Here is a 24880-nt window from a genome sequence, read left to right as displayed (position 1 = left end):
CAGCTTTCCTTCATCTGTTAATGCTAACATTTTCTTAGCAGCCGAGTCTGTACTTTGTATATGTATATATTGCATACTTTGACAATTATCTCACAAATTCTGGCCCCATGATGGTGCTGGATTAAAACTCAAAGGGTAGGCAGTTATTTCACATTTCTGCTTGGGGAATAAATATTGAAAGCACATCTAAAGTCTGTGAGTAACCTTGTGGTGACACTAGAAGAAATGTTAGTAGATGATTATTGGGAATGTAAGGTACAAAAATCGACTTTCAGCTCCAGGCTATGGAAGAAATTCTGATGGAGAAATATGGTCAGATTCTTGATTAATCCTAAGAGTCGAAGCAGATATTCATCCTAATGTGCTGAAAGCGTCTGGTGAGCAAAAGTAAGATCACACTAGACATTTGTGGGACTATATTTAGGTTATCGGATGCAAGAAAATATACAGCTTGAAGATTGATACCTTGTTAGCAGTTGTGTTAGCGGTAACCAAGAAGTTAATCAAATCAGAATGATGCCTGACACACTAATTAGAAATGCTGAAGAGATGCACACCAAAATAGCTCCGACCCCTCGGGGCCTGGACCTCTGTGAGACGTTGGCAGCAGATTTTTTGGGTCCCGTTTATTATGGAGGTGCGGTGGGATGAATTTAGGATTGGGAAGCCATGAGTGCCTGTATAAAATTAGATTGCAATCCATCTAACAGTTCGGATATTTTAGCAGCCTTCTGCGAGTCGCTCTTGCTAAAAGTTAACAGTGTATTTTCCTTTTCATTAGGAGCCATTTTTAGAATATTGTACTTTGTTAGTTATTTCTTTTGGGAGACATTTATTACAGCACTTGATTAGACCCTACTTAATTACCCGAATGTTCTCCAGAGGTATGTTAGACCCTCATCTTCCTCTTTGCTGATCCATCTTTTTATTTGTTTCCGTGAGATTGAAAAGAGACCCCGATGGTCTACTCTGTACTCCATGAGTCATCTGTTACGCCCTGTTTTTTAGATGCCCCTGAGGATGAGTAAGCAGTAAAAACATTTCCCCACTACACATTAGTGGAAACTCTCATTCTGCCAATGTGAAAGCACAACACTCCACTTTGAGCTAAATAAAAAAGGCGGCTTGGCAACAGAGATTAGGGGATAAATCTGGGTCAATAATTGTGTGTATTTGTAGCGTTTTCATATCATCCGTTTTAGAAAATGTAATATCCTTGCGATGGTTGTAATCTCTAATGTGATTGGTTAAAGACACATTCCGCATTACCGGAAGAGGAATTGATGGATCATCTTGATTCTTTTTACATATTCAGCTACTTTTAGACATAAAAACTGCAGGAAAAATTCTAAAATTGAGTCCAGAAGTTGATCTATTATGTTTTTCTGTATTTTCACAACTTGTTACAACAAAAGTACGCAGACCAACATTTCACAATGCACAACACACATGGGCTACAGCAGCAGAAGACCACACTGGATGCCGCTCCTGTCAGCTAAAAACAGGAAACTGACCCAACAAAATCAGATGACAACAGTTTGGGAAATATTACCTGATCTAATTAGTCTCAGTTTCTGTTGTGACATTTGGATGACAGGGTCACAGTTTGGTGTAAACAACATGAAAGCATGGATCCATCTTGCTTTGGATCAAAGCTTCAGCTTGTTGTTGATTTTGTAATGATGTGTTGGATATTTTTCTTGACGCACTTTGAGGCCCTTAGCATCAAGTAAACATCAAGTATTTATGAGCACAGTGCAACCTTCTTTTGACGACTGCTTCCGGCAGGATAATGCACCATGTAACAAAGCTCAGGTTATACTGAGCAGCTTTTATTTAGCATAACAACGTTTAAATGATCCCAAGATCTGAGTCTAATAGAGCATCTTTGGGATGCAGAGAAACGGGAGATTTAAATCATGGATGTGCAGCTGACAAAACCACAATATAAAGAACATGCCTGCAAAGTGTTTCTTTTCTTTAAGTTGAAAAGAAACTTAAAGAAAAGAAAAAAATATTCGCCAAGATTAAAGAAAAAAAAAGCTGGAACCATAAGTCCAAGTGAAAGACGCCCTTTAACCCATTTCCGGTGAAATTTGCCAGACGGCAGAAGGTCCTATAGCTTGTGAAATATATGTTTCTTCTTTATTGAGCATCAATCAGTTTTCAAAAGGATGAATAAACTAGCTGCCTTTTTCATCTCAGTTCTTCCACATTCATGGAGTCTGCAAGTCCACCCTGGAAAGTTTAAAGATTGATAAGGTTTATTTTGAACTGCGTAATATTCAACACCGCTCTACAATTTTTTTTTAATGGAGCTGAAAATGAATACTGCAGGTTTCTGAGTAATGTACCAACACAAATGCAGTCTTTTGTCGCTAAAAGCAGTTAATTGCAGTCAGGAGACATTAAGCCATCTTTTTTCTCCCCCCAGCTGTGAGACCTCGTGTAGGAGGAAATGCCAGGCGCGATGCCCGTGCCAGAATGGTGGCATCTGTAAAGGCAAAGGGATCTGCGCTTGCCCACCTGGATGGACGGTATATTTTGAGGCTTTCTGTTACTCATGCAGGTTGCCAGGTTTTAAATTAGCTCGTGTTTCATGTTCCAGCTGGCTTCGAATTCTGGAAAAACAGTCACTTTTTTGTAACACTGACATTTTGAAAGGATGCACTTGCATGACTTGCACATGTTGTTCTGATTGCGAGCCCATCTGACAGCACATTATTTTCTCAGTGAGTGCAGAAGCCGATGGCATTTTAGTTCATATTTTTGCAATAACGCATCTATATCCATTTGTCTTTTTTGTTTTTCTGTGTGCTTAATGATTTTTCCATTCTGCTGTTCAGGGTCCAGTCTGTACCGAGCGATGTCCAGAAGGAAGGTTTGGGCCAAACTGTACTGAGGAGTGTGTTTGCCACAACAACGGAAAATGTGACGCTGAAACTGGACAGTGTCAGTGTGCTAAAGGTTTCACTGGTCACAGGTAAGCAAGTGAAAGTGGATCTTTGGACAGCATGTGGTTGTTTCCGCCTTTTCTTGCTTTTCCTGTGCAGGTGCCTCTCCAGTATGCTTACCGGTGCCACGTCTAATGTTTGGATTAGTCACCGACAGAGAAAAGTTGTCTTCTCGACATTACAATTGAAACCTTTGACTGGAGAAAGCATTTTAAATTGTTTTGACACTGTCATCCATTTTTTTTGTCTTCAAATTAAAAGGCAGCCTGGTTATGATTTCTTGTAAGTGAACAGGAGTAATTTGAGCATGTTTTTCTCCAAAATTCAGGCAAAACCAAACAGCAGAGGCACAGGAATGCAGAACGTTTAGATTTGGTTTGTGCATACTGTGCTCAAACACACATTTGTATATTTTATCCCATTGCCCCAGCTTTTTTCTGTCTGTGTGTTTTCCTGCATTAAGGTGTAAGGAGGAGTGTGCTGCAGGTAGTTACGGACAGGACTGTAAAGGCGTGTGCGACTGTGCTAACGGTGCGCGCTGCTACAACATCGATGGAGCCTGTCTGTGCGAGCCGGGCTTCAGCGGTCCGCACTGCAGGGACAGGATGTGCCCAGACGGCATATATGGCATGCACTGTGAGCGCACGTGTCTCTGTCAGGACAAACACACACTCAGGTAAGAGCAGCTCTTACATGAGTCTGGCAAAAGCTTCATTTACTGCTTTGAATAGTGATGCATGCAGTGTGAAGTGAAAAATTAAAAAAACATTCTTGTAATTTGAATTCACATATTTGACGCTACCCTTGTTCTACACTTTATGTTGCGCTGTTTAACCAAAGGGTGGTTTTTTTCTTCTTCTTTTAATAATGTTGTAGGTTTTACAGGACACACAGTTTTATTAATTATATAGTTCGTGTTCACAACACTCTCAGATATTTCTCAAAAAGATCCTGAACAATAATATTATAATAACTGGTTCATAAATATGTGTTATTTACTTTATCTGCATAGTATTGCACCATTTTAACTGAGGCTGATGGCATGTTATTTATATTATCCAACCATCCATCCATCAGTGCTTATATTAAGCCAGAAAGCCATGTTTTCCAAGTCCTTCTGAGGGATCCTTCCCAAATGAGACCAAATGAGATCTCCTATAATAATCTTGTCTATTCCAGGATCTTCATCCAGTTAGGTTTACCTGGAAATTCCCAAGTATAGGTTAAATGTTATCATATCGTATCATAATGTTGCAGCACAAAATGTAATTAAAGAGCTGCTTTAAGCAGACCACACAGCCACAGATGTTTTCATTTCTCAGGCCTTTGTGGGCATCACGGAGCCTGATTAACATCTTATGCTGCAGTGGCTCCATCAACCATAAAGTCAACCAATGAGATTATTCTCCAGCTCAGAAAAATGGCAGCATCAAATATAATTTCTTTAAAGTGGTTTCATGCCCCTCTGCAGTATGAAGACAAGTACTGAAGTACATGTAGACAGGCGCTGACTGTGGGTTTTCTTTGGCATTAGGTCCTCTGTTTCTCACTGCTCCATTCATATTTATGTCTGCTTACACTCTCCAGCTGCCATCCAATGAAAGGAGAGTGCACATGCCAACCGGGCTGGGCGGGACTATACTGCAATGAGACCTGCGCTCATGGTTTCTATGGTCATGGCTGCCTGGAGCCGTGTCTTTGTGTGAATGGAGGGGTGTGTGATGGGGCCACAGGACGATGCCATTGCGCCCCGGGCTTCACGGTCAGTGGTAGAGTAGATTAACGACTCATGACTCACTTTCTATACCTGTTGTGTCTTCATGTAAACCAAACTTTGGGGGTTACTGCAGGGGCTTCACTGTGAAAATCCCTGTAAAAGTGGCACCTATGGCAAGAACTGCTCCCTGGAGTGCTCCTGTAAAAACTATGTGGACTGCTCACCGATTGATGGAACTTGTTTCTGCAAAGAAGGTGATGAGTAAAGAAAAACAATCATGAAGGAAAACTGGCCAAAAGGAAAACAAAGACTTACAGTTGATTGTGGGTCTGCAGGCTGGCGAGGTCTGGACTGCTCCATCCCCTGCTCCGAAGGAACCTGGGGTCCAGGATGCAATGCCACGTGTCACTGTGCCAACGGAGCAAAATGCAACCCTGCAGATGGATCCTGCACCTGCACGGCTGGCTGGCAGGGGGCGCGCTGTGACCAACCGTGCCCGGTGAGTATCTGGAGATACTGACAGGAGTTATATATAATATTTACCCTTGAAGTTGTAAAAGATGTTGGAAAACCAGGTATTAAATAGATTAATCCTTTTACAAGACAACAGGGAGCGCTGTTTTTGTGACACGTCTGTCCTATACAGCAGTGTCTTTAGTCTCAGACAGTTTTCTCTGTAGGGCGACAATAAAACAGCCTTGAACCTTGAATACGAATGTTCTCAGACACCATACCTGCACACAAGTGCACAGAGTAACAGCAATAATGCTTTTATGACTCAGCTCGATGGGGAAACTGGAATGTAAACAAATATATAACATATATTGTTATTGTGTATTTAATAAAAATAACCTGTCACATCAAATCAGCAGATAAAGGTAAATGGAGATCTTAATTAATAAGTGTGCAATAACACACTGAATGCATATAAAATATAAACAAAATAAAAGCAGTGGTTGTCACTTTGTCACAGATGTCACTTTGTCACTGTGTAACATAAATGCTCTCCAAGATAAGAAAAGTCTGGTCTGTGTTTAGTCCATGTCACACTGATGAGACGAATGGCGTCTTTGATAAGACTGACACTCAAATCATACGGCTGATAATTCTAGGGGTTGTCTGTTTTCTGATTAAGCAGCCCGTAGAAGTGTCCAGCTTTGAATCCCTTACCTCGCCCTCTGTATGCTTCAATCTGCATTTTGGAAAAGTACCCCTCTTGTCTTTGCGATGCCAGCCCACCAGGCTGTCTACACAACATCACATTGCCAGTGTAGTATTTTGTCTCACTCTGACTGGGCTGGCCAAATGTGGAGGAGATTCCCCTGACAGTTCTTTGCCCGTTGGCACTTGTTCATTGTGCAGATGGGCACGTTTGGGCCTGGCTGCCTGAAGAGGTGTGATTGTGTTCATGCCGACGGCTGCCAAGCTACCACTGGGGAGTGCCACTGTCTGCCAGGCTGGTCTGGTAAGTGATGACGTCCTGCTGATGTATCGCTGCCAGCTTGGCTTTGGTGTCACAGATGAGTCTGGTCTGATAAACTGTGAGCCACAGGTTTTAAACCATCCTTGCTCTCCTTTATTCTCATTGTTGTGTGACTTAAAGAAAGTCTAGTTGTAAATGTAAGCAGTGTCAGAGCCAATCAGATTTGTACAATTAATCAAGTTTCTTACTATAAGTTACTAATCTCTGTCTCTCTTATCCTGTCTTCCTTCTCTCACCCCAACCGGTCGCAGCAGATGGCCTCGCCCCTCCCTGAGCCTGGTTCTGTTGGAGGTTTCTTCCTGTTAAAAGGGAGTTTTTCCTTCCCACTGTCGCCAAAGTGCTGCTCATAGGGGGTCATACGATTGTTGGGTTTTCACTGTATTGTAGGGTCTACATTACAATGTAAGGTGACTTGAGGTGACTGTTGTTGTGATTTGGTGCTGTATAAATAAAGCCGAATTGAACTGAATTACTAAACACCAATTCCTTCCTCCTTCTTTTTCATATATGACCATTTAAAAAGGGAAGGCGGTGATCTTAAACATTTGTTGCCTTACTCAGCTGTCCAGATGAAGTTTTTTCAATCTGAAATTCATTTTTCTGATTGTCGCGACACCACCTGACTCGACCTGTGAGGTCTAAACTGTAAGCCTTTGAAAACAGAGCGTTTCATTTGTGAATACATTTTTCTCCTGTGTTTTAACAAATATGGGACAAAAACGAAACCTTCTAACATGCATGAAATATTTTTTACATTTGTTCCAAGAAAGTCATTTTTTTGCTCTGTCTAAGAGATATGATCTGGCTTATGTTTATGACCTCACAGGGTTAAAGTCATACATATTGCACTCTTATTGACCTCCAACAATTCTTCTGTTGACTCGATGAGACTAATATTTTGGGGGTTTAGAGAGGACTCTGTTAACCTAACACGTGTGTGTTTCGTGCTAGTGAAGGTGAACATTGACATGCTGATGTTAGTGTTTCACTCTTACGTCCATACCCCAGTGCAGCCTCGTAAAGGCTGCTAGACTGGCCCAGTATGAAAAGCACTTTTTTCTGGTTTTGCACCTCCCATCCATGCAAATAAAACAGGCTCTTTGTGTTTCGGGGAAAACGTGTTAGTTACAGTTTTGAAAAATCTTTTTGGTGAGAACACTAAATTACCAAATATTTCAGAGTTGGCTGCTCAGCAGCAACATTTCTGAAACTGTTAACCACTAAAACCCCTCATGTTCCCATTTCTCTCTGTTCCTGTTTATCATTTCAACTACATTTTTATTATACAGTTATAACCATGTTTTTATGTATTTAGATCAGTAACTGATTTACACTTGGGATAGTGAAAGGCATTCTGCTCTTTGCTTTAGCAGATGTAAAACTGTAGGTCCTTTATTAAACTAAATGATGTGATTAGAGTCAATAAAAGTTGTAATTTCCTGCTTCGTTTATGTGCTCACTGCTTCATTTCCTTTAGGTCCCCGCTGCAGTGAGCCGTGTTCAGAGGGCCTGTGGGGGCGCCACTGTAACCAGACCTGCTTCAAGCATTGTCCAAACAGCGACACGTGTTTGAGGGAAACTGGAGCGTGTGTGTGCCGCCCAGGCTACTGGGGAGTCACCTGCCAAAACAGTGAGCGTTGTATCTGATGAGTTAATAAAAAACGACTTAAAGACTCGCTCGCTGTATGCATTGTCTAATATCAGCCCTACTGTTTCCCTCAGAATGCAGAACGGGTACGTACGGTGACCAGTGCAGTATGACGTGTCAGTCCTGCGGCCAATCATACCGCTGCCATCATGTGACAGGAGAGTGTGACTGTCTACCTGGATACACTGGGCCAAACTGTGACCAAGGTGGGCTTTCTCACTAATCAGCAGTCATCACAAAAAGCCGCTGATCTTTCATTTACAAGTGAGTGCAGGACATTTAGCAGGTTCTTTTCTGTGGTTACAGTTTGTCCAGCTGGCTACTTTGGAAAACAGTGCTCTGAAGTGTGTCTTCCCTGTGCCAACAACTCCACGTGCAACCACCGGAACGGTCACTGTGAATGTTTACCAGGCTGGACCGCTATCGACTGCTCCAAACGTGAGTGCCACAGGATTTCATGCAGAGATGAGAGCGTGGACAGTACGGTGCTTTTGATTTGTTTAGAGTATCTACAGGGTTAGAACTTGAAGTGGTAATCTGTTGATTAATAATCACTATTTTAACTTCCCAGCAGCCAGGGCCTTGCTTTTATCCATAGACCCACTCTAATCATTGGAAGCAGCCAATGTGAGGCGTTGATCTGAGCATCTTGCTTTGCTTTAGAGCTGGAAGTGACCATATTTAAACTACCAGCTGTTGCCAGTTAGCTTAGTCAGCAAGCAGCAATCATAAACTGTCCAGATGCATCACAGAGAAACAAACACCTGCTAATTAGTGCTCGACTAACAAAATACTAGAATTTTCACCAGAACAACTGAAACAAAACAGATATTTGCATTAAAAAGCAGCACAAACACAGGACCAGCTCAGTGACTCAGATTCGCTGAGATGAGGCCTAACAGAATAATAGGAGCAATCAAGTGAGTCCTGTAAAACGTCAACAGATATCTCATACAGATGCTGCTGAAGGGGAAATAAGTCAGAGAAATGTACTTTGTTTTCCAGCGTGTGATCCGGGACGTTTCGGCCAGCTCTGTGCTCAGACCTGTTCCTGTCCAGCCAACCTCCTCTGTGACAGATTTACTGGAGACTGTGTGTGTGAAAACAGAGGCGACGACTGCAAGCAAGGTACGGACCTCATGTTAGCAGAAGTTTGGGAGTTATAACACTGACATTTACAGTACCTTACAATATAAAGCTCCTTGAGGCGGCTGTTGTTGTGATTTGGTGCTATATGAATAAAACCGAATTGAACATGTAACCTGTAATGTGTTCATAATAATAATGAATTAATCATGAAAGCTGCTCTGGTTGTTGTACTTGAGCTCTCCTTCCACCCTCTGCTTGTCAGACTCCTTTCAGCAGACGGGGAGCGTCATGAGTCGTCTTAATCCTGGAGAGAGGGAGTCGTGGGGGGCCATCGCCGGCATCGTTGTGCTTGTCATTCTGGTGGTCCTGCTGCTGGCTCTGCTGCTGCTCTACCGCCGCAGGCAGAAGGAAAAGCAGAACAACACCCCGACTGTCTCCTTCTCCACCAGCCGCACCGTCAACTCTGAATATGCCGTTCCAGGTACAGTCTGAAGATGCTTCTGTCTGCTCATGCAGAGAATGGCTCATCCCACTGAGCGCTGCATGCGTAACATAAAACGGACACAGATTCAAAGTAAAATCTGACACATCCAGTCAGACTGTTCAGAGTTTGAAACATCAGAATCTCAACACAGGATTCATCTCCTGTGGATATGAGGTTGAATTACAGCAACAATAATTTAGCACTGAACTTAAACCTACAATGTGGTAGTGTGTAGCACCATGCAGTTTCCAGTAAGGTTTGGTAAGTGCAGACGGGGGGTACGAGAACATCGCTGGATAATGACAATCTGACATGTTCAGTGGGAACAATCACCCAGTATTTTACTGTCATGCTGGAGCGTGCACAGGCAGCTGCACCTGAAAATCCAGTCACCTTAGAAACTGCTTTCATCTTTACTTTCATACGTTTGCTCTTCTTTTTCCAGCACGGCTAATAACACACTTTATGCACTTTGTGGCAAAACAGGAGAAGTAATGTATTTGTTCATGTTCTTGGAGACGAGTAACTTTTTTTTTTTTTTGCAGTAAAGCTAACGTGTTTCAATGAGAAGAATGTTTTGTGTCTGCAGCACGTATGTTGTTGATCCTGTCCAGCTGGAACACGTCACCCCGGCACGCAACAAACCGCCTTTAAAATAAAATCGAGTCATTGTATTTGAACCAAAACCAGGGTCTTTTTCTAAATCTTACCCTGTGCAAAATCGAACAGTAGTTTTTGATCTCTCGTGAGGGACCAGCACTATGGTTCTAGTGGTTTCCACCAACATAGGTCACATCACTGCCAATCACTCCACCCTCAAACGTGTGGATTTTTCACTCTTTTGGAAAATATTATATATTTTGTGTACATAGACATAAATTAGTAGATGGGAGAATCGTCATTGCAGCCAAAAAAAAGGAAAATTTGTGTTTGTGGATATAAATTTGACTCTTTGATTAATGTGTTGATGTGACGGCTGATTTTCACTTTTTGACTTCCCTGCTGGAGGTTTAAACTGACACTAAAACACTTTTTAAGCCTTAAAAATATAAAGCAGGACGTCAGAAATCAACATAACTATATTTTTAAAAAAAATATGTTTTCTTTTGGTACAACAGTTGATGACCGAATGTGATTTAAGTGGACTTGAAGGCCACCTGAATAAGGTTTATTATGAAAATAAATCACTGAACAAATTTTTCATATAGTATGTTAGAATTGGAAGAAGAAGGCATGGTCAGATATGTTTCAAACTTCCATTTAATTCAGCCAAACGTATTTGATTGTTTTACAAACTGGTGCAGTAAACTAGATAGATATCATGCTCAGTGTCAGCCATTTATTAACTGCAGTAATTGAAGTCATCTTATACATAAGGGATAAATTAAATGTTGCAACAAGTGGGACTGTGGCAGATTTTGTGGTGTTGTTGAGGATTCTTATTGAATCCCTGTAAATATTTATATTTGTGACTGCTGTCACTGCTGACTGCTAACATGCCTTTGCAGAAGAAGATTCAGCCGGTCAGCGATCTACGCTGGATATTGAGTATTTTTGGAGAACTGTGATGTTGATGTCGTTTGTATGCACAGTGCGGTTTCATGTCTATCTCACTCTGTGTGATTGTGGAATGCATTTTATTGACCTTGAGGTAATTTAATAGCAGCAGACGTGATGCCATGTGTTTGTTTTCATCCTGCAGATGTTCCTCACAGTTACCACCATTACTACTCCAACCCCAGCTACCACACACTGAGCCAGAACAGGCCTCCGCTGCCACACCTCCCCAACAACCACGACCGCACCATCAAGGTGAATGTCATCTCTGATATCTAAGGAGAAAGCTTCATGCCTCATTGCAACTGAAGGGCAGCAATGGGAGGAATATGTCATTTGGACAGTCAGCAACAGCTGGCTATGTATTCAGGGGGTTGTGAAATCATATGATACCAAAACGTGTAGACGCAGTAGGTCATTGGTCCTCAGCGCTTCATTTGGCTTTTGTACATTTGCGACGGTTTATCATTTTTCCTGCCTTACAGAACACCAACAACCAGCTGTTCTGCAGTGTGAAGAACGCAGAGAGGGAGAGACGAGGTCTGTTTGGAGTCGAGACCAATGCCACTCTGCCTGCAGACTGGAAACACCACGAGCCTCGCAAAGACTCAGGTCCGTCTAGGTGACTCTCCACTGCGTGATTCACATAAGGATCATTTAGAGGGCACACCTGCAGCTGTAGACTAGAATAAAATGAGCACATTAACATTTACAAGCTTATAAAAGCAAGAACCTGGTTTCCTGACCTTCTGACCACAGCGGCATTAAAGTAATCAGCAAAATCTGCAACTGCTGGCTGGCGGTGAGGGGTGTGTGTGTCTGTGGGGGGGGGGGGATGCTACAAAATAAGACATTACTGTCATCACATTATCTTTGCCTGTCTCATAGTAATATAACAGAGTGATCAAATTGTAGTCAATAATTAAACAGTTATGTCACTTAAGTTAAATGCATTCTTTAATTACGGTCATAACAGGTGGAAAGAAAACGTCTTGTGCAACATTAATCAGAGTTCATGTGGGATCAACCAAACGTCTTTATTTTCACTGAAGAGCAAGTATGAAGCTGAAGTGCAAAGATCTCATACGTGTCCTTTCTTAGAAGGATTTGTGCAGACTTCTGATGATATTTAAAGTTTAATATTATATTATTATGACTAAGTGGTGACCTCTGGCAAAGTGAGAAAACAAAGAACTGCTGTTCCTCTGATGGCCATGTCCACAGAGTTAAACCTTTTTAAACTGTGCAGCAAGCCCACTAGAGGCTTGCTGCACAGTTTTGCTGTCCACCCTTATATATGAGGGGGGGGGGGGGGGGGGGGTGCTATGTCATGCTTTTCTCATTTTCTCTCATGTCCTGATGTTAGATGATTACAATCATGATCAAAGTTTTAAATTATGAGGTAAATGTAAAATAATCCCTGCGAGCCAAAAGCTTTTTTAAAGTCTGACATTTTCTTGTAATTTTGTGCTGAGCTAACATCAGCTCAGTGTGGTCTTTTTACACAGTCATCTCAGGGACACCAAAGGCACATGAGTAGAGAAGCCTGGCTTACAGGCACCAGGGTTCTGGTTGCACGAGAGAGGAGGGGCAGCCAATCAGAAGACAGTGGGGTTTTTAGGGAGGGGAGGCCTTTAAAGCGATAGGAGCTAAAACAGTTTGTTGACAGACCTGGAAATTATTGTTTGAACAGTGAAAAGTATTTTATTGGTATCTGAAAATGAAAAATTGGAATATAAATGAGAAGAATAAGTCCCTATCTATTTTTGATCCAAACACATCTGCTGTAGTTCCTCATTGGTAATGAAAGAGTTAAAACATAGCTGATAATAGAGAATAACCTCGGTAAGCTGAACTGTCAGGGATCAAAGTGTCTCAGTCAAATTTAACCCTTTTTTTAGGGTCTTGATCAGAGTTGTGCCTGAAGCTTGGAGTGGAGTGCAAAAGTTTAGATTTCAAATATTTCTTAGGCTCTTTTCAGTAACTGCGCCAGCATAGCTGCTTAAACAGGTAATGGCTGAGAGCCTCAGGCCAGGAAGAAGCTTAAGTAGTTCCTGCTTATAATCTCGAGCAAAGTTTATCGACCATCACATTTCCTAGTCAGCGGGGCACACTCGATATGAGACTATAAAAATAATAAGGACTTCGTAAAAGGTGAGAGTTGCATTGCCAGCACCTATCACTCACCTGGGATTGATTTTTACAGGTTTCCACAGCAGTTTATCTGCTTTTGATTAGCTCGCTATAAAGCAAAATGAAGACGTCTGATTTGTCTTTTATTGTTAACAGGAGCTTTTGGCATCGATCGGAGCTACAGCTACAGCGCCAGCCTCGGAAAATATTACAACAAAGGTAGTTTATCACCTCATTTTCTCTCTTTTCTTACTTACTGCTGAAGTCTGAGGTTAGCTGTGGAAAAGCTGTCCAAAGTATGCTTACAAAGTATGCTTTATTTAGACAGTCTATGGATGACAGTGTTCTCCACCGTCACACCTTTATCCATCAGATGGCTTTTCATAAATTTTACACAGACATTCATGGTCCACAGAGGCTTTAACTGTGGGGACTTTTCTTCTAACACCCGTGTAATTTTTTAACAGCAAGCTTTGAGTGAATTAGATGTCCATGTAAATTGGTTTCAAAGGCCCCCTCTGGGGGAACTCTATGTACTTGTGGAAAAATGTAGCGTTCGATCTCTCGCCGCCATGTGATCACATTTTTTTTCTAGTGCTTGTGACATGTTGAATGTTTGTTTTCCACATTTTTACTTGCATATTGTTGTTTTAATTTTTATTTGATCTTATTCCTGTTTCCATGTTTTATCACTTCTATTGCTTAAATGTTATTTTTATATTTATATTTTTTTATTTATTAGTTTCTATTATTTTCTGATAGTCTGGGTGGAATTGGACCCAGGCCACACAAAAGATCAAGCCTTCTGTCATGATTTGCACACTCAGTCAGATTTTATCTTCTTCATTGTTTATTTTCTTTGCATTTATTAAATTATTTGAATCTCATTCATTTTACATTATCTGTAGGTTGTTTTGTTTTTTTTACTCACCTCAGCTCACACTTGACCTTGAATGCCACGTCGAATCAAGTGTGCTGTACAAATAAAGTTTGGCTTGCTTGTTTACTGATGACATTCCCATCATCCTCAGCTGGACTGTTTGTTTAGTCCCATTTAGCAAATGTTAAAATGCATGTTAAACAAAGACAGTAAGCTCATAACATGCTCGGCCGTGGGCTGTGTGTAGTGGTCCTGAGAGCTCCTCGTAGCGCAAACACATTTAAGCAGACTGAGAAAACATTTTGACTGGTCTGAAAACACAGACGCAGCAGACGGCTGAGACGTGCTTGTTGCAAAATTCAGTGACTCATGAAGCGAGTGATAAAACAAAGAAACCATCAGACAAACCGTAAGCTTACATCCATTTTTTTATTGTCCCCTGGAAACATTTCAGTTGTAATTGGTCTTTTTTCAGTGTCTCTGTGTTTGCGGCTCTTTAAATGCTGCACCTCTGCTGTCACTGGGGAACATTTTTTCTCATCTTGTTTGTTGCTAACACGGCATCGTTCCATAAAGAGACAAAGAAGTCTGAAGCTGCTTTTTGGATTATTTAAATATCATTATTGAATATTGCTCATGGAAAAAAACACATTTCGTCTCAACAGGCTCACTTACTTTAGGCAGATCTGTTAAGCCTACAATTTCATCAGCGTACAATTAAACTAAAGCTGATTCCTTATTGCTGTAAAAGATCATCAGCACTTTATAAAGAAAGCTGAAACTTCAGAAGCTGTCGTCGTCCTCTACTGTCATGATTTGTCTCCTGAGCCCAGAGGAATTCTCAGGCTTGTAAAACTGCTAGAAATTTCAATTTCCATGTCAGTACTCGACAGTTACTGGAAGTCCTTTGTGCTGCCTACAAATTTACGTCAACAGTCATTAACTTGCAGCTGTACAGCAATTTACAGAGCTGCATACTGATGAAAATCTCACTTTTCATGGAGTGAATGCTTCATCTAGTAGGCTTAGGCTTTAACTCTCAATCATGCTCCATTCTCGCTCTGCATGGACTTCATATGCAGTTAATCTCTCAATATTTGTTTCCTGCAGAGCTGAAGGATTCGGCAGCCGTGAGCAGCAGCTCTCTGAACAGCGAGAATCCGTACGCCACCATCAAAGACCTGCCCGGGCTGCCCCTGCCCTTCTGCCCCCCGGAGAGCAGCTACATGGAGATGAAGTCGGCCGTGCCCAGGGAGCGCGCGTACACCGAGATTACGCCCCCGCCGCCGTTCCACACGGCCACCTTACGCAGAGGTAAGCAACACTTCTGACCTCAAGCAAGTCCGAGGAGTGTTTTACACTTCACCACAACCTTCTTAGTTATTGTTATGGTTAAACGTCCAATATTTCCATCATACAAACATCAGTGGGTCTGTTTGTGTTTTTGAATGAACCAGTCTATTTGGATCCAGCTACTCTAACGCTAATTTTAATAAGAACTATGAGTTTTTAAAATTAGGAATTGTAAAGTAATCGTAAGGTGGGAACTAACTGCGATTTACACTATAGAGACAAAAATACTGGACCACATTACACCTACAGCAGCTGAAACCTGTGCCGTGCAGCTCCTGGTACAGTCTTTGTGCTGATGTTACTGCCAGAGGAGACGTGGAACCCTGCAGAGCGTTAGCACTTGCTGATCCCACTCCTTAATGTTATGAATTTTTATCTGTAGAACAATCCGTTCTTTTGACTACATGATTTTATACAAGCGCGGCAACAGGACAAAAACACCTGAATTCAAAGATTAAGAGGTGTGGCCCAATATTGTAGTTGATTTTACATAATTCTTTGGATTAACTTGAGTTTATTAGGCTACAGTGCTACCCACGGCACCATGGATCCACCCGCTTTGGGAGAAAAAACAAAAAATAGCAACTCTTTTAAGGTCCTTATCAGTCAAACCTTAAAACAGGTCTGTGGCCTGTTAGACAGCTGGGCAGGCCAGACTTCCTCAGGTCATGGACCAATGAATCAACATCTGTTTGCCACAAATAAAAGACTAAAGGAAGAGGAAGGGCAGGGGAGAGGAGAGGAGAGGGAAAAACAGGAAGCCGAAGGATTTTCTTCCTAGCTTTTATTGTATTGTGGACACTAGTAATGCATCAATATGCAGTCAGAGGAACGAAGTGTAGGTCTGCGGGATCAAATCCTTACATTCATCCACATATTGGATTGAGTCCAGTCTTTTTTTCTTAGACAAATCACTGCAATTTGCATTCACTCTACCTGAAACAGAAGACTGTGGTTGTAATGACAGAGCCAGCTTTGTGGCCGCTCTGTTGTTTAAATCACTGATTCTCTTCTCTGTATGACTGCAACATTTGTAGCTGGTTTTTAAGATCTGACATCCAGACAAGACTTTTGAAATGAAGAAAAGCAAAGTGCAAACAAATCCAGTCTAGCCTAATTTAACTAAAATTGATGTTGAAAATTAAGCTTGGAAAAACTTTTTGCGTCAGCACATTTTGCAGCTAAATACAAACGATTGTAGATGAGATGGATTCTGAGCAGCAACTTTTTCTGCAGTATATTCTACAATAAGTACGCATGTCATAATAAACGAAATTACCTTTAATGTCTTTAAATACTCTGGCATGGATCCAGAACACAATGACTAAGAAAATGAGTCATTTAGAGAAAATACACACTTCATGTAATAAAGGGTTTATAAACATAAAAGGAACAGTAAAGAGTAAAGACAGGGAGGTGTTTCCACTTCATGGCATGACATCGACGTGATTATGCGACACTGCTGTTTGTTACTGATGTTTTTAGTTTATTTGCTAATATCCTCGTTCAGGGTGCCCACATCTGAGAGCTAGACTCTTATTAAACGATTTATAGATGATGTTATTTAAATTTAAACAGAGGGTGAATGCACGCTTTTCCACCCTGGAGTGTGTGGGCTTTTAAAAAGCTTTATTTTGGACCGAGTTCAACAAGTTGAATTAAACACTGAGCACAGAGTAAGCTCAGACTGTAACGCCAAACCAGCTCATCCAGTCAAGTCCAAAGCAGCAGGACTGAATGCACAGATGGGTTTTTATTTAAAAAATAGAGTCAGCATATTTTCCAGCACTAAAACAAAGAATGGCAGCCTGTTTGGTCCTCACAGCGAGTTCTTTTCCCCCTCAGAGTGTCAGAGCTCCCACGGCCACGCTCCTCATGAGGACCCACAGAGCCACTACGACCTGCCGGTGAACAGCCACATCCCGGGACACTACGACCTGCCACCGGTGCGCCGCCCCCCCTCGCCCTGCCCCTCCCCCAGGAGAAGCCCTCAGTGACAGCGTCAGAGCAGCAGAGCAAATTGTTCCCTTCTGCTCGCTCCGAGGTTGATGAAGAAACGGCTAATTTTATCTCTGAAAATCAGAGCTGCAGACCACCAACACAGCAGGGGCGAGGAGTCTGTCCTGCCAGACGAACCTTTGTTTACAGTGGATGCTTTGCTTTCAACTAAACACCGCCCCCTTGTGTGCGCAGAGCGGTACTGGCGTCTCCGTCACAGACCTGTCATCCAGACTGAGGAGCCAGCAGGCTGTGTGGTGACGCCCGCGGGGCTTCAGCTGCTTTTAACTCCCGAGGGCAAAACCCACCAGAGGATTTGATGGCTAAAAGCAGCGACTTGGGAATGTTTGTGTGTTTGAACTCTTGTAAACATGCTGAAATATTTGTTTTCCACACCCTTTGCGTGCTGCTGATGCATTTTTAACGGGCCTCTTTTATCAGAGCTCGATTTTTCCTTCGTCTCGCTTTTCAGGGTTTTTATTTCGAGTTGAATTTCAGTGCGTTACATTTTCAACATTTTTTTTTTTTTTTAAAAAGGCAGCTTCAGCTGAGAAAAAAGACGTCTTATGACAAACCAAATTTTATAAACAGAAAAAATACCACAGATTTTTCTTTTTTAACACCTGGAAGCCAAAGTGAGCAGCATTTTACAAAAGTTCATGTTGTGTTTTTTCAAAAAATAAATGCCATTTAAGGACTGAAGTGTGTTTCTTTAAAGAAATGTGGCTTATTGCTGCTGTCTGAAGAAAACTGTGTAAATACAGAAATGAATATATTGTCAGCCTCTGAGTATTGTTGAAGCGCAGCTCTTCTGTTCAAATAAAGATGCTGTTATGGGTCTCATAGGACACCTTATGAACTTCTTGTGTATATATTAATAGATGTTAAATGGTCAGTGTGAGTTTGGGCACAGATATTATGATAAAGCCATCAGTGCAGTGCCTCTTTTTGTCACAATTAAAGGGCCATTTCACCCAAAACACAAAGATTTTATTATGTTTCGGTTTGTTTTTTTAGACCTGGTGCCTGTGTTACCCATAATGCAATCTCTCTGAATGGATCGCCTTTTGAAGGATAGCCACCAGATACTCAGGCCAGGTCTTCTGCTGCTCATTTTTTACACATGCAAAGACAAAGATAATAAAAAAACTAAATGTGTTGCTGGCTGACAGATTTATGAGGCTGCATTTTGGGGAATTAGTTCGTTGACTGTTTATTGTAATTGAAGCACAGCTTGCTCAAACATGATTGGTCAATACAACTTCAAGAGGACTAGAAATGGAAACCTCAACATGCTGGGTACCAGAGCTCATCGTCTATAGATTTTACAGTCATATTTAGGTTATGGACGTTACCCTACTATGAGTGGATTGTGCATAGTGATTGATGACTTGACAGCTGCCTTTGAAGTGAATCCCAAATTTTAAGGACAAAGCATTAAACATTGGGAAGGCTGGGTTACTGAAGAGTGTGGGCCAGACAGAAGGCCTGAGCTCTATTGTCTCCATCGCTGGACAAAACTGTGGAGACTTTGGGTACAAAGCGGTGTTCAGAGATTCAGCGTCACGCGGCCTCCTCTGCTGCAGTTAAAGGTTTACAGAGTATTTGTCCAAATATGCAACAGCTCACACCCAGTCTTAAGACGTCTCCCTTCACCCTGACCTCACCACCAATAGGTTTCAGTGGAACTACTTTTTGTCAAGTTAGTCCCGATAAAAAAATCATTGACATTTTTAATGATGAGAGTGGAAATGTAATGTGATTGGCTAAAATTAGTGGCGATTATTGAACTGTGTGTGTGTCTGGGGAGCAGACTGTAGTCCCGATTGTGTTGTGGTTCAGAAATACTGAAATTGGTGCATTAATGTAAAAATATTGACCTGTGAAGTTCATTTTCCTGTCAAGTTGTTAACAGAAGCCAAACAGAATGTACGTCGTGCTTTTAGTGCTACAATATTGTGCAGTCATTTATTTTTGAATGTAATCCTGGGAACATGTGTTTGTATGATGTAAATAAAAACTCTCTGCACTTTTCATGGACTCGACCTTTTTCAATAACAAAGAAATAATCACAACCGTCACTCATTGGAAAAAATACTTTTTACTCAGCATCGCTTTAGAAAATAAATTGCATCAAAGTGTGGCTTTAATGATTTCATGATCTCACACAAATCTCATTTCAAGAACCTTTAACATTAATGGCTTTGGGTGATATCTTTAAATCTCAAGCCCTTCAAAGGATTCATGAGATCTCCACCAAGACTCGAGGAAGGCCGGAGTTTACAAAGACCTCACAGTGTGTTTGTGCACCTGTGGTTGTAGCGAGTCCTTGTTACTCTGGTTCTTAATTACACCCCTGACGTTTCGATGACCTGATCTGAAGCATTATGTTGTGAATATACTGCACAACTACAGTTATCATTTCTCATCACTTTACATATAGACATTTGACAACTACAAGATTTCTGTTAATACACATTTATACTGTAGACGTCATTTCTCTGATTGTCAGTGACTTCATGAGACACGCTGAGCATCAAACTACCTAAAAAGCACAATTCAAACCATAGTTAGGTTTACATATTTGTTTTTCTCCTGCCTGTAGCTTTTCTGTGCATCTAGCCCAGTTTTGAAGAGATATCAGACTTCTCTTCAATATGTTGAAATTAAAAGTGCCAAAAAACATTTGAAAATTCAGCATCAATGTTTCCAAAAATCATGACCGGGTCATACTACTGAGCAGTTTGATACAGGAAGTTCTTTCTTTGTACGACACTACATCTGATGCTTTCCTCACTCTGCTGGATAAACGCTGCATCTTCCACTGACGAGCAGCTCATGTCAGCTAGCTGCACGCTACTTTCGGTTGGTGGATGAAGTTAGAAAGAAAGTCGTTCCTACAAGAAACTGTTCATAAAAGGTCTGTAGATTTTTTCTGAGTACCAAGGTCATGATTTCTGGTTTGTTCAAATGCATTTTCCAGTACTCTGAGCACCACAACATGAGTTGCATTATATTAACGAGAAGGCGGACATCTCTGCAGCCGTCTCCAACCCTGGAAACACCAAGACAGCATTAAAGGGCAGAGGACACAAGTTTCATTTTAGGGGTGAACTGTCCTTTTGTGGCCGAAAAATGTAAAAAATTAAACTTTGCAGAAATTGCCTCTTTTTTTTTTTTTTTTTAAGTATAAAAAGAAAAAACCCACACAAAAACAATACCACGACAGCTATCAAGTATCTTCCACAAATGCTTTGATATGCTTTCCACTGGAGTATAAATGAGTTAAGCTGCCAGACTAGACTACAAATCTACCTGCTGTGCATAACTGGCAAAAAGCAGTGCATGAAGCCAAAGCTACAAAGTCACACAAACCCCTCAATCTGACAGAGGTCCCAAAATCAGATCAAGGGATTTGCAAAGTCGGTAAAGCTTAGAGGAAAGAAAGAAAATTCAAAGCCCTTATGACCAGCTTTTAGGAGCAACACGGATCGGAGGACAGCTGACGGTCACAAGACTCCCATATGTGAGCGGGAAAAACAAAAACTGCAGATGTTGCCTCTGAAGGCACATCTGTATTTCTAATCGGTTAAACAGTCATGTCCAAAATCTACTGCAAATAGAAACAGAGCCTATTAATATATACTCTCTATATATGGCACCCAATCTATCAAAAAACAGTACCTTCTGCTGACATTCCCCCAGGTACAAAATAAACCTCTCCCATCATGTTTAAACGCACTCAAAGCCAAGAAGCACTTAACCAGACACATTACCCAATAATTCCCTTCTTTCTTTAAACATTCCAAAAACATAATGAATACATTCGTTGGGGAGCGAGCCGTGTACATATATTCATCTCAAGTACTCATTTTCTCTGTGTGCACCACAGCTGCCCGACAGCATCACATAGAAAACATATCATCACCCCGTTTGTTTAAGGCTAAGGTGAAAAAAAACAAACAAAAAACCCTGAGCTTACATCGCTTTGGCTTTCTCTGGAGACTTTTCCTACAATATTTTATCCATAAATATAGCACAACACTGCTCCAAAAAATGTTTTAGTTGTAAACATTGGCTTTAAACAAAGAATTGATCTGTTTGATGGGAAACAAACATGATTAACAAAGTCCAGAGGAGCCATCCTCCTCTCGCCTGTACGGCTGTTTTCCTGATAGGGTCCACTAGCTGTGCGTGTTGAGTGTTGACAGCCTGGCCATTAAATGTGAAACCCCGTCTCGGATCGAAGCACAAGCCCTGGTCACTGGAGCTGTGTGTGTGTGTGCGTGTGCAAGCAGAGCGGAGAACAGCACGAGCAAACAGCAAACATGCAGTAAAATAAGCTGAATATACAAACTTGAAAGCTATATGTGAAAATCCTACGCCCTCTGCCAAAACCTCAAAGCAAATCTAACCCGCAGAATAATCTGAATACAAAATAAGACACAATCGTATAAAAAAATAAAGACAAACATCCCGACGGTAGAAAAATCATTCTCCCCTGTGGGCTGCAGGAGGTGCTGGGTTCAGGTGAGGTGCTGTCTGGTTTTTACATGATGGAGCAGTTCTCCGGCTTCATGCGGCCCTGAGGAGGAGACGACAGGAATATTTGATTTTTGTTTAACAAAAACAACTATTTGTGTAATTCGACACCAAATGCTTCATTTGTGGTCCTGATGCTTAGAATACAGATTAATAAAGGTGACTTTTTATTGATAGTGAGTCTTTACGAGGCGTTAAAATGGGAGCTGTGGGGAAAACGAGCGCCGTGTTTCTGCACTGAAATTGTGCAGCTGAACTTTAGAAATGTCCTTTTTTAAAAGCCACATGTCTCAGTTTAAATCCGATTTCGGTTTCGCCTCTTGCTACATTATCTTCTGAAGCTTTTGGTAAATTGGGGGAAACAACCGTTAAAAGTGAAATGAAAGAAGCCGTTTGTTCAGCCCTGAAGTGGTGGAGGACTTGTGTTCACCATTCAGCATGGGTGGGCATTTCCAGGCCTCGAGGGCCGGTGTCCTGCAGGTTTTAGATCTCACCCTGGGTCAGCACACCTGAATCAAATGATTAGTTCATTATCAGGCCTCTGGAGAACTATAAGACATGTTGAGGAGGTCATTTAGCCTTTAAATCAGCTGTGTTGGATCAAGGACATCTAAAACCTGCAGGACACCGGCCCTCGAGGCCTGGAGTTGCCCACCCCTGGTCTAGAGTAACAGAGAGATTGATACAGATTGATGCATGTTCAAAGTCTCCATAAGCTTACTCTGCTCCACCACCACCACCACCTCCTACCTGCATCTAGGATTCTGCTGCTCTGAGCACCATCATGAGCAAATCCACACACATCCTGTTGTTTCTCATCACCTCAGTGTTTGCTGTTTCTGTGATCATCATTTATGTTTTTGCATCTAATAATAATTCCAAGTCTGCAAAGTGAAAAGTAACATTTTTTTTTTGCTCATGTTTGATGTTTGGGAATCTGTCAAAATGCAGCGCAAACCAAAAATTTTCTGCGACTCTAAACTGCACTTTGTATCATAAAACAGTTCTTGGGAAATAGAGAGAGGGAGTATTTGCAATCTTGGATCCCATTTAAACTCCAATTTTGTTGATTAGTAATTAAATTAACTGCAGATGCCACACGCCAAAAGTCTGTTTCAGATGCTTAAACATCTTACAGTACAGAACTCCAAAACATGTGGAACATCTGGGCATTATTGTGCAACAGGAAACTCTAAATTTATAGATGAATAAGCAAAAAAACCCACACATGTTGTCCGTTTTCTGTGCGTAGTCGCCGCCAACAATTTTAATCACTAATAGAACCAAATATTATACGCTTTGATCCTAAAACACAGTTATTAATGATGCTGTATAATTGCTGCAGGGATGTTTTGACTGTGGAGTACCTGTCTGGGCTCATTGGTGCCCATGAAGTAGGAATGTCCTGGGAGGCCTTCAGCTAGACTGCTGCAACCACCGGCGCGCTCCTTCGGCTGCCCGCAGGAGTCGCACATCACCTTGCGGCTGCGCAGGTTGTACTCGTTGTCTGCGCCGCTTGTGCTGTGAGCTCCCTGCAGAGGGCGGCACACATCAGTTACTCAACTGCTGCTTAACTGCTTAGTGGTCAGGTTACTATAGACTGTATATAAAAGATGGGCAGAGTGTTCAGGTCTGAAAAGTGAAGCTTAAGCCTTAAACCTGCATCCGGTCAGCAGGGGGCGCCTCCTCTGGTCGCAACAGGAAGTCGGATTGTTTTGAGTCTTATTTTATGATCTCGGTATTGTTTATTACATCATTTTTAAAATTAATACAGAATAAAAGAAGGTGGGGTTAAAGGCGTGGCAGCTTTGAGTAACATGCTGAACAGAGTAACACAGGAGGAATTTACCATGTCATCATCTTCATCATCGTCACGGAACAGGGTGCGGGTCACTTTCCTCATGGCCATTTCCTGATGGCAAATCAAATAAACTCAAGTCAGACACTGCAGTTAAAAAGAAGAAGAAAACTTTACAATACAAAGTGAGTGAAGTCGGACCTCTCCATTAGCACTGATGAGGGAGGTCTGCAGCAGGTCGCCAGTACCCCAAGAGCTCTGGCTCTTCCACACCAGGTCAGTGGGTGGGTTGTGGGTTCCACCACCAGATGCAGCCCAGACCTGTAAAAGTCAAACATCAGAGAATTTGTAAACTGCACTGAACCAGTGAAGGACTGAAAAAGGAAGCAAAAGGAATATCTGCCAGCTATTTTGTGCTTTTTGAGGTGATCATCTCAGTCAAATTTCTACTTGTCTTGATTTTCCTTTGATACATTTACACTCGTTGAAAACTGAAATCCAACTTTACTGTTTTGGGGCTTTTATCGATTGTGTTTGCAACAACAACTGCTGGCTGTTTGTAACCATGATGGATTCCACGTGTGTCACCCATTCTGCTCATTTTCAGCTCCATATTCTTATTCTTCAACTCCGCCAGAGAAGCTTTCGACGATTTCCAGCTTAACACGTATTTAATCTCATATTGAGCTTTTTTCATGCATGCACCAGTTTGTCCTTATATCACTTTGTTTTTACTTCATTTATACACAACTGGTCTCTCTAAACTGCTAAAATGTTTGTGAAGCATTAAACAGAAATTCTTGTGTTGACATTCAGTGTTTCCCATCTTTCATTTACAACATTTTGAGCCACTGGCAGGAAAGGTGAGAAGTAATTCATCACAACATGACTAAAACAAAAATGGCACCTTCGAAGCATCGCAGCATCATTAGTGTCCAAACATATTCACAGAGTCTCTAAAAAGAGGCAAAGAAAGGAAGAAGGCTTGGTGTAACGTACAGTCACAGTCCCGCCGGCCTTCAGAGTGAACTTGTGGGGAAACTTGTAGATGATTGGGGTTGAATTCCCAACCTGTCTCTTCACTTGCCAATTGCCCAGTGATTGGTCCTGCATAAGAGAAAGTTGGAGAATGATGATTAGGCAGAGTCACAAATAATTCACCTAAAGACACTGGAAATATTTTTTATAGCAGAGGTGAGGAACTCCAGGCCTCGAGGGTCGGCGTCCTGCAGGTTTTAGATGTG

General features: G+C 41.6%; 2 protein-coding genes across 3 annotated transcripts in view; one reads left to right on the top strand and one right to left on the bottom strand.

Annotated features, from left to right (window-relative positions):
• The window catches only part of pear1 (platelet endothelial aggregation receptor 1), a 59080-nt gene extending 40793 nt beyond the window's left edge, over positions 1-18287 (top strand). Inside the window, exons 7-23 of the mRNA XM_026185550.2 lie at positions 2435-2537; positions 2847-2983; positions 3418-3630; positions 4542-4716; positions 4805-4925; positions 5007-5170; positions 6034-6136; positions 7632-7784; positions 7877-8008; positions 8109-8240; positions 8808-8930; positions 9154-9372; positions 11078-11187; positions 11418-11544; positions 13222-13284; positions 15056-15259; positions 17144-18287. Coding sequence (XP_026041335.2) covers positions 2435-2537; positions 2847-2983; positions 3418-3630; positions 4542-4716; positions 4805-4925; positions 5007-5170; positions 6034-6136; positions 7632-7784; positions 7877-8008; positions 8109-8240; positions 8808-8930; positions 9154-9372; positions 11078-11187; positions 11418-11544; positions 13222-13284; positions 15056-15259; positions 17144-17295 — 2431 coding nt within the window. The 3' untranslated portion in view covers positions 17296-18287. The remainder of the gene's footprint in view (positions 1-2434; positions 2538-2846; positions 2984-3417; positions 3631-4541; positions 4717-4804; positions 4926-5006; positions 5171-6033; positions 6137-7631; positions 7785-7876; positions 8009-8108; positions 8241-8807; positions 8931-9153; positions 9373-11077; positions 11188-11417; positions 11545-13221; positions 13285-15055; positions 15260-17143) is intronic.
• A 1091-nt stretch (positions 18288-19378) lies between these two features.
• The window catches only part of LOC113032564 (lamin-A), a 39512-nt gene continuing 34010 nt past the window's right edge, over positions 19379-24880 (bottom strand). Inside the window, exons 10-14 of one of the 2 annotated variants that reach the window (XM_026185551.2) lie at positions 24636-24743; positions 23838-23957; positions 23688-23750; positions 23206-23370; positions 19379-21881 (exon numbers count right to left, since the gene is read on the bottom strand). In XM_026185551.2, the coding sequence (XP_026041336.1) occupies positions 21846-21881; positions 23206-23370; positions 23688-23750; positions 23838-23957; positions 24636-24743 (492 nt within the window). In that variant the 3' untranslated portion in view covers positions 19379-21845. The remainder of the gene's footprint in view (positions 21882-23205; positions 23371-23687; positions 23751-23837; positions 23958-24635; positions 24744-24880) is intronic. The other variant, XM_080308526.1, reaches the window with a different exon arrangement.

This window comes from Astatotilapia calliptera, chromosome 11 (genome assembly GCF_964374335.1).
Source record: "Astatotilapia calliptera chromosome 11, fAstCal68.1, whole genome shotgun sequence".
Taxonomy (NCBI): domain Eukaryota; kingdom Metazoa; phylum Chordata; class Actinopteri; order Cichliformes; family Cichlidae; genus Astatotilapia; species Astatotilapia calliptera.
The sequence above is the reverse complement of the archived record's forward strand: the minus strand, read 5'-3'. Positions and strand labels throughout refer to the sequence as shown.